This window comes from Nerophis lumbriciformis, linkage group LG05, assembly GCF_033978685.3.
Source record: "Nerophis lumbriciformis linkage group LG05, RoL_Nlum_v2.1, whole genome shotgun sequence".
Classification (NCBI taxonomy): Eukaryota; Metazoa; Chordata; class Actinopteri; order Syngnathiformes; family Syngnathidae; genus Nerophis; species Nerophis lumbriciformis.
The window spans coordinates 59,432,310-59,442,505 of NC_084552.2; the positions used below are offsets into that span (position 1 = coordinate 59,432,310).

General features: G+C 28.1%; 1 protein-coding gene across 1 annotated transcript in view; it reads right to left on the reverse strand.

Annotated features, from left to right (window-relative positions):
• LOC133606169 (sodium- and chloride-dependent GABA transporter 2-like) overlaps positions 1-8,723 on the reverse strand; it is a 28,851-nt gene extending 20,128 nt beyond the window's left edge. The window contains exons 1-3 of the mRNA XM_061959806.2: positions 8,567-8,723; positions 8,310-8,504; positions 2,989-3,123 (exon numbers count right to left, since the gene is read on the reverse strand). Coding sequence (XP_061815790.1) covers positions 2,989-3,123; positions 8,310-8,504; positions 8,567-8,573 — 337 coding nt within the window. The 5' untranslated portion in view covers positions 8,574-8,723. The remainder of the gene's footprint in view (positions 1-2,988; positions 3,124-8,309; positions 8,505-8,566) is intronic.
• Between the last annotated feature and the right edge of the window lie 1,473 nt (positions 8,724-10,196).

Consider the following 10,196-nt stretch of genomic DNA (forward strand, 5'->3'; position numbering starts at 1 on the left):
ATTGAGTTAAAAACATTTTTAGAAAGCCGTCACGGGACAATGTCCAGTGTGCAGAAGGTATTTGTTAAGTCAGGGAGGGACACCGGCTGGAAACACTGGAAGGCAGTAAGACATGTTTCCAAGAGACTACAGCGGGAAAGGACAGTCTAATCATGGATATTTTCTCCGTGACAAATGTCAAAAATTGTTCACAGAGAGTAAAAGAATGCACGGCACTGTTTGAGTTCATTGGATTAATAAGCAAGTTAAAAGTGTTGAACAGCACCTGAGGTTTGTGACTGTTGTTAGACACAAGATTAGAAAGATAAGTGCTAGTTGCTGCTTTGATATTCTGTAAGACTGTCTCTTAATATTTGACGCAAATGTTGTCTTTCTTCCACTTCTGAGCTCGTTCAGCAACAACTGTTGACTCAATTGAAAATATAAAACATTTAAAAACATATATATTATCTTTAATTATAAAGACATATTAATAAAAAAATGTTTAATAATTTTCATTGTTTTTTTGTTTTAAGTATACTTTTAGCTGATTGCCAGGGAAGACTGATGAATGCTAAGATCATTTTGAACCAACCATGTAACCAAGTAAATAATTTTTTTTTTTAAATAGAGAATATATTGAAATGATCACATGTAAAATAATTATTGTTTTTTTTTTTTGTATATTCCTTTTTTTTTTCTTTTTTTTTTTTCAAATGTGCTGAATTACCATTCATAATAAATACAAAATACATGGAATAAAAAAATATGTAATAAGTTTATAATAAAATATGATAACATAATTGGATTTATGTATTTTTCTTTTAATAAAGAAACACATGATGGCAAATTTCGCTCATTAGCTGTGAAAAGTTTTACAGGCTTCGTTCATTTTAAGCACTCACTGGAAAAAAACAACATTCATACTGTATAAAACATGGCAAAATATATGGCAACTTTTGTTTGATGTGTTTTTCTATTTGTTCAAATATTTGATTAATGTGTTCCCAACACTTAACAGTTAAATCAGTGATTAAATTCAATTTAAGATGTTTAAAAAAAATAGAAACAAACGCGATTAATATAGAGTGAAATATTAATATGTATAACCTAATCATAGTTAAATATTTGTCAAATTTTTCCATGTATCCTGTTAGTATAATAATATAAATGACATTAGTGATCAAAATAAATACAGATAATAACAAAATAATGTTAAAAGTGTTACTATTATATAATCAATCAATCAAACTTTATTTATAAAGCGCTTTTCATACATAAAAGAAATGCAACGCAAAGTGCTTTACAAAGTTAAAAACAATACCCCGGTGACAGATATTTCCCATTATCACATACGTACGCACGGACACAGATACCAAACACAAACACACACATACGCAACATACACACACATGCAACTATATAAACAAATGATTGCATGGCTGAGTACAGAGGAGACATGTGAGTAAACACTATCACAGGAGCCATCTGCACCAGGAGGTCATCAGACCATGGCCACCAGGACCCTGACACAAAAGCGTCCCTATAAGCACGGCCGACAACCCCTGAGGCAGATTGCTCATCTGAGGAACGTTGGAAAATAAAAGATTAATAAAACTTGTAAAATAGTAAGACCCATGAGTAGAGATAACAAATAAAATACAAGTAAGACATATGAAGATTAATAGAAATAAAAAAAGAAAAGAATATACAGTAAATAAATAAATAGAACAAAACAAAATCTTTCATAACTAATAGGATAAAAAGTAAAATACAAATGACTTCAATAAAATAATTAATATCAGGTAAAAGCCAAATCAAAAAGGTGGGTCTTAAGCCCGCTCTTAAAAACATGAACGTTCTCCGCAGCCCTGAGGTCCTCCGGCAAGCTGTTCCATAGACGGGAGACATAATGGTGGAAAGATGCCATCCCCTCACTTTGTGTCCTGACTTTTGGAATAATTAGGAGATGAGTGCCGGAGGACCTCAGGGCCCGGGAAGGCTCATAGGATAAAAGCAAATCTGAAAGATAAGAAGGCCCAATACCATAAAAAAAACCTTTATAAGCAATAAGAAGAACCTTAAAATTGATCCTTAAACACACGGGAAGCCAATGCAGAGATTTTAAAACTGGTGTAATGTGAGCCAGCCTTCTGGTCTTTGTCAGGACACATGCCGCTGAATTTTGGAGAAATTGCAAAGATGTAATGACCGTTTTAGGAAGACCAGAAAGCAGGGCGTTACAACAATCTATACGACTTGTGATAAAAGCATGCATTAGCGTCTCCGTGTTGCCCTGAGAGAGAATTGGGCGAACTCTGGCTTTATAGCTATATTCTTAAGATGATAAAAACCTATAATGATAACATAATTGGATTGATATATTTTTATTTTAATGACAAATACATACAGTATTATACGTTGTTTATTGGGACTCTTATTCTTTGCACTTTGTAAACACCTGGTGTCACCTATTTTATATGTCCTGTTGCATTCTGGGAAAACCGTAACTGAGAATAGTAATATGTTTATGTACTATTAAGTAATGCCCAGAATCCACTAATTTGTTTTGGTGCAGCGGCTAGAAAATATATGATTCACAGTTTTGTTTTTAATGAGTACTACTACGCTTATGTTGGTCATTATGGTGGTACTTGGAGAGCCAAGTTTTTTCCGAGTTGGTACTTGGTGAAAAAAGTTTGAGAACCATTGACTTACAGTGTAGCTTTTTTAGCTACTATCAGCGTAGTTGTTGCTAGAGTCTTCATTTAATTCGGCTAAGTATTTTGATTTTATTTACAATAATATTATGACTACACAACATCACTGGCTGCGAGAAATTATGTGGTTTTACCAAATATAGTTTCTTGCCCATATACAGTATATATACATCATAAATATATTTACATACAGTTTATATATATATATATATATATATATATATATATATATATATATATATATATATATATATATATATATATATATATATAATAAGTATCCTTATACCTTCAAACAAGGGGCTAATTTTTCTCCAGCATGTTATCCCTCCCTCGCTGGTGAACTGTCCCAGCGCCGTCTCCAGGAAGAAGACTGGAACGCCGCAGGAAAACAGGAAGATGAGATACGGGATAAGGAAAGCCCCTGTGCAGAGAAGAAATGTTATTGTGGATCTGGCGTGAGAGGAAAATTGGGGCGGGGGGGAGGGGAAATCATTTTGCAATGCAGTCTGCTGAAAATGATGGAAAGCGCCACTCGACATCGCAACTGGCGCTGTGGACACTGTGGTCAAAGTTGAAATTGCCATAAAGGACATTTTAAGATATCGAGCACCCTACTGCCATCTGGCAGCTAAAATGGATAGTGCACCCCACACCAATTCGTCATGTTTCATGTGTCAGGTAAACTGTGGCAAATGTGAATCCCCTCCCTACTGTAAATGATCTGTTTATTTATTTATTTATTTATTTATTTATTTATTTATTTTTTTATTATTTTTTATTTTTACATTGTACATATTATATACTAATATGATATTTAAAAATTTAAAACATGTAATTATCTATTTATATTAAGTATTTTTTTCACAAATGATTAAACGTTTAATTTTTTGGATTCATTTTTATATACTTAATTTTATTATAAAATGGCATAAAGGTGAATTAATAGTAATATAAAATATAAATAATAACAAAATATATATACATATTAAATCATAACAGTGATATTAAATATGCAATTAGAAAATAATTCACAAGATTATTTTTTTGTAAATTTTTTGACAAAATCATAAGAATGTTTCTTTTTTAATTCATAATTTTTTTACACATATTTATCATAAATTTGTACACATTTTCTTACATTGTACATAAAACTATCTTCTTCAGTATGTGAATAGTATAAAACATGTTGAAGTAATATGATGTTTGAAATTGTTAAGCTGTTAAATTATCAATTTAATATTACGTTTTTTTGTTTTTTTTCCAAATTATTAAACATGTAATTTTCTTCTTCAGTATAGAAATAGTATAACACATTTTATAGTAATATGACTTTTATAAATGTTAGAATTTTAGATTATTTATTTATTATAATTGTTTTTTTTACAAATTATTTTTTCAGTAATTTCCATATATTTTATTTTATTGAATAGAGTCATAAATATATAATAATAATGCTAATAATTATATAAAATAAATATACATAATAAATTATAACTAAAATAAATATCAAATTCTAAAATTCTAAACTGATACACACCGTTATCATGTTTAATACTTTTTAACAAAATAATAAAAATGTTTCTTTTTTTATTCATAATTTTTCCACACATATTTCTTGTAAATTTTCAATTGTGTTATGTTGTACATAAAACTACCTTCTTCAGTATATAAATAGTATAACACAGCTTAGAGTAATATGATATTTAATATTAAGGGTTTTTAAAATACTAAACATGTACATTTTTTTTCAGTAATTTCCATATACTTTATTTTATTATCCATCCATCCCATCCATTTTCTACCGCTTATTCCCTTCGGGGTCGCGGAGCCTATCTCAGCTACAATCGTTATATAAAGCCATAAAAGGTATAATAATAGTACAATAAATAGAGTAATATTATTCTCCAGAAAAATTCTAAAATAATTCACAAAATTACCTTCTTTTTTTTTATAATTTTTTGACAAAACAATAACAAATTCTCACTTTTTATTTAGAATTTTCCACACATATTTTTACATTATTTACAAAAATGTTCTTCTCATAGGTATAATAATAGTATACTACCTTAAATAGCAATATAATGTTATTCATTTCTAAGTTCATTATTTAAAATGTCTTTGTTTTGTCAACTTTCATAGATTTTCTCACATTTGCATAATAAGTATATTATAGTAACATGATATTTAACAATCTTTTGAATAATGGATTTGCAATTACCGTTAAGTATTGTTTTGTACAAATTATAAAAAGATTCATGATTTTTTTCAATAGTTACCATATACTTTCTTTTATTATATAAAGGCATAAAAGGTATAATAATAGTCCAATAAATAGAGTAATATTATTCTCCAGAAAAATTCTAAAATAATTCACACAATTACCTTTTTTTTAATAATTTTTTGACAAAACAATGACAAATTCTCAATTTTTATTTAGAATTTTCCACACATATTTTTACATTATTTACAAAAATGTTCTTCTCATAGGTATAATAATAGTATACTACCTTAAATAGCAATATAATGTTATTCATTTCTAAGTTAATTATTTAAAATGTCTTTGTTTTGTCAACTTTCATAGATTTACATTTGCATAATGAGTATATTATAGTAACATGATATTTAACAATCTTTTGAATAATGTATTTGCAATTACCGTTAAGTATTGTTTTGTACAAATTATAAAAAGATTCATGATTTTTTTCAGTAATTTCCATATACTTTCTTTTATTATATAAAGGCATAAAAGGTTTAATAATATTACAATAAATAGAGTAATATTATTCTCCAGAAAAATTCTAAAATAATTCACAAAATTACCTTTTTTTTTAATATAATTTTTTGACAAAACAATAACAAATTCTCAATTTTTATTTAGAATTTTCCACACATATTTTTACATTTACAAAAATGTTCTTCTCATAGGTATAATAGTAGTATACTACCTTAAATAGCAATATAATGTTATTAATTTCTAAGTTAATTATTTAAAATGTCTTTGTTTTGTCAACTTTCATAGATTTTCTTACATTTGCATAATAAGTATATTATAGTAACATGATATTTAACAATCTTTTGAATAATGGATTTGCAATTCCCGTTAAGTATTGTTTTGTACAAATTATTAAAAGATTCATGATTTTTTTCGGTAATTTCCATATACTTTCTTTTATTATATAAAGGCATAAAAGGTGTAATAGTACAATAAATAGAGTAATATTATTCTCCAGAAAAAGTCTAAAATAATTCACAAAATTACCAATTTTTTTTATAATTTTTTGACACAACAATAACAAATTCTCGATTTTTATTTTGAATTTTCCACACATATTTTTACATTATTTACAAAAATGTTCTTCTCATAGGTATAATAATAGTATATTACCTTAAATAGCAATATAATGTTATTCATTTCTAAGTTAATTATTTAAAATGTCTTTGTTTTGTCAACTTTCATAGATTTTCTTACATTTGCATAATAAGTATATTATAGCAACATGATATTGAACAATCTTTTGAATAATGGATTTGCAATTACCGTTAAGTATTGTTTTGTACAAATTATAAAAAGATTCATGATTTTTTCAGTAATTTCCATATACTTTCTTTTATTATATAAAGGCATAAAAGGTATAATAATAGTACAATAAATAGAGTAATATTATTCTCCAGAAAAATTCTAAAATAATTCACAAAATTACCTTTTTTTTAAATAATTTTTTTGACAAAACAATAACAAATTCTCATTTTTTATTTAGAATTTTCCACACATGTTTTTACATTATTTACAAAAATGTTCTTCTCATAGGTATAATAATAGTATATTACCTTAAATAGCAATATAATGTTATTCATTTCTAAGTTAATTATTTAAAATGTCTTTGTTTTGTCAACTTTCATAGATTTTCCTACATTTGCATAATAAGTATATTATAGCAACATGATATTGAACAATCTTTTGAATAACGGATTTGCAATTACCGTTAAGTATTGTTTTGTACAAATTATAAAAAGATTCATGATTTTTTCAGTAATTTCCATATACTTTCTTTTATTATATAAAGGCATAAAAGGTATAATAATAGTACAATAAATAGAGTAATATTATTCTACAGAAAAATTCTAAAATAATTCACAAAATTACCTTTTTTTTATAATTTTTTGACAAAACAATAACAAATTCTCATTTTTTATTTAGAATTTTCCACACATATTTTTACATTATTTACAAAAATGTTCTTCTCATAGGTATAATAATAGTATACTATCTTAAATAGCAATATAATGTTATTCATTTCTAAGTTAATTATTTAAAATGTCATTGTTTGGTCAACTTTCATAGATTTTCTTACATTTGCATAATAAGTATATTATAGTAACATGATATTTAACAATCTTTTGAATAATGGATTTGCAATTACCGTTAAGTATTGTTTTGTACAAATTATAAAAAGATTCATGATTTTTTTCAGTAATTTCCATATACTTTCTTTTATTATACAAAAGCATAAAAGGTTTAATAATATTACAATAAATACAGTAGTATTATTCTCCAGAAAAATTCTAAAATAATTCACAAAATTACCTTTTTTTTAAATAATTTTTTGACAAAACAATAACAAATTCTCATTTTTTATTTAGAATTTTCCACACATATTTTTACATTATTTACAAAAATGTTCTTCTCATAGGTATAATAATAGTATACTACCTTAAATAGCAATATAATGTTATTCATTTCTAAGTTAATTATTTAAAATGTCTTTGTTTTGTCAACTTTCATAGATTTTCTTACATTTGCATAATAAGTATATTATAGCAACATGATATTTAACAATCTTTTGAATAATGGATTTGCAATTACCGTTAAGTATTGTTTTGTACAAATTATTAAAAGATTCATGATTTTTTTCAGTAATTTCCATATACTTTCTTTTATTATATAAAGGCATAAAAGGTATAATAATAGTACAATAAATAGAGTAATATTATTCTCCAGAAAAATTCTAAAATAATTCACAAAATTACCTTTTTTTTATATATAATTTTTTGACAAAACAATAACAAATTCTCATTTTTTATTTAGATTTTTCCACACATATATAATATAAAAAGATTCATGATTTTTTTCGGTAATTTCCATGCATTTTCTAATATTATTACCAAAAAAAGGGTCTGTTTTGGCGTATTTTTAATAGTAGAATAAATATTGTGGTAAGATAACACTTTGCAACAATCCCGTGTTGTTTGAAGCGTGACTGTGCGGTTGCGTCATCACGCAGCGTCGCCTATCGAGGTCGCGGACGCCAGCGGGTTAACCAAAGATCTGTCTATTGGAGTCCTGGCGTAACGTTTCTGCCTCTGTGAGGACAGCTGCTGCGAGTGAGAAGCAACAACAGCTGTCTGACCCCGCTCGGCCCTGACCTTTGACCCTGCCCCCAAAGGCGGCGCGGAGAGCAGAACGACCGCATGCTGTTCCGAGACCCAGAGAAGGCGAGTTTCTTTTTTATAACCGCTCGGCTGCAGCCATACAGAAAGTCCAAAGACATATAAAGTGACAAATAAAATGTTGTTATGATGCATTATGATAAAAAAAAGATGTCTCACCTCCTCCGTTCTTGTAGCAGAGGTACGGGAAGCGCCACATGTTGCCCAAGCCGATGATGGAGCCGGCAACGGACAGAATGAATTCCACCTTGTTGCTCCACTGACCCCTCTCCTCCATCTTCTCCTCCGAGGCGGGCAGAGGGTCCACAGTCTGGCTGCCGGTGCTGTTCTGGAGGCCCGCTTTGACAGCATCGTCTTGGGAGAAGCGAGGGCTTGATTCAGGCTATATTGATCATATTGGACCATGACAACCTTACCTTTCATTGCACTTGTACTGTATGTCTCCCACCCGGGCTTCCTGCAGGGGATTTAGCAGTCAATGCTCACGTTTTAGAATTTAACTTGAGTGCGGTGAGAGAGGTGGGTGGGTTGTAGGAGGAGGCGGGGGCTTCGAACCTTCTCGGCTTAGGCCAGCCTCTGCTGTCTTGTCTGTGCAAGAGCAAAGTGCATCACTTGACCGCCTGCCGTGTAAAGACTTAGACTTAGACTTAGACAAACTTTAATGATCCACAAGGGAAATTGTTCAACACAGGAGCTCGGTTACAATGATGGAAAGTGTAAGGATGGAAAGGACAATGCAGGTATAAATAGACTAATATAGCGATAAAAAAATCGAACATATATACAAATATATACATGTGTACAGAATAATATATATACAGATATATTACATTATGTCTATAACATATATACAATATATACCAATGACCATGTACAATATTACAGTATATGTGACAGCAGCAGCATAAAATAGAGAGTAGATCCAGCAGGAAATAGAAAATAGACATTAAATACAAAGAGAAGTAGCTAACATGTCAGATGTCATCTATTGCTGTATGGCGAGTGATTATACAGCTGGATGGAGTGCCGAAAGAAGGAGTTCTTGAATCGTAAAGCCTCTTTAATACTGTGTCAACATAAACATTTTATTATATACCTACAATATTTATAGTATTATGAATGTGTAAAAAAAATTCTGATTTTTTTCAATCAGATTGTCCAAAAAAAAAAGGATTTTATTACTATATTGTACTATTATTGTACCTAAAACAGAGTCCTAAAGTGCTGGAAATATAATGACCACTTTCATAATTTGTACAAAAAAACACTTACTGCAAATATATAGTACTAATATTATATATGTTTTGCTGTTTTTAAGACTAATATAAGAAACATATGGGAAAAAAATTATAATTGTTTGGCCATTTGTAAAAAAAAAAAAAAAAAAAGAAAGGATAAAAAAATGTGTTGTACTTATATTATAGTGAAGATAATACTATTAATGCAAGAAAATGTGTGGAAATGTATGATTTTTTTTATGTTGATTTGTACAAAAAAACAAAAAAAACAATTAGAAATAGATCATTTGAAACTTTGAAACATTTTAAAATATTGCATCGATTGTAGCTGAGATAGGCTGCAGCGCCCCCCGCAACCCCAAAGGGAATAAGCAGTAGAAAATGGATGGATGGATGGGTATTACTGTAGAATGCGTTATAATACTTTATCAACATGAAACTATTTTTAAATAATTACGATGGTATTTTATTATTATATTCAATTTATGAAAAATAATTTGGGAAATGTATCGTTTGAAAAAAAAAACTTTAGGTAATTTAAAACATTTTAAATTATTATATTCATTACAATACTTGGTCAACATGAAAATATTATAAATATTAAATATTTTATTATTTATAATTGGAGCTTTTTTTGTAAATATATGAAAATATATGTAAAGTGCTGAAAAAATAATGCATTTTTTCATAATTTGTACAAAAACACCTACTGCAAATATATAGTACTAATATTATATATGTTTTGCTGTTTTAAGACTAATATAAGAAACATATGGAAATTACTGGGAAAAATATTATAAAAGTTTGG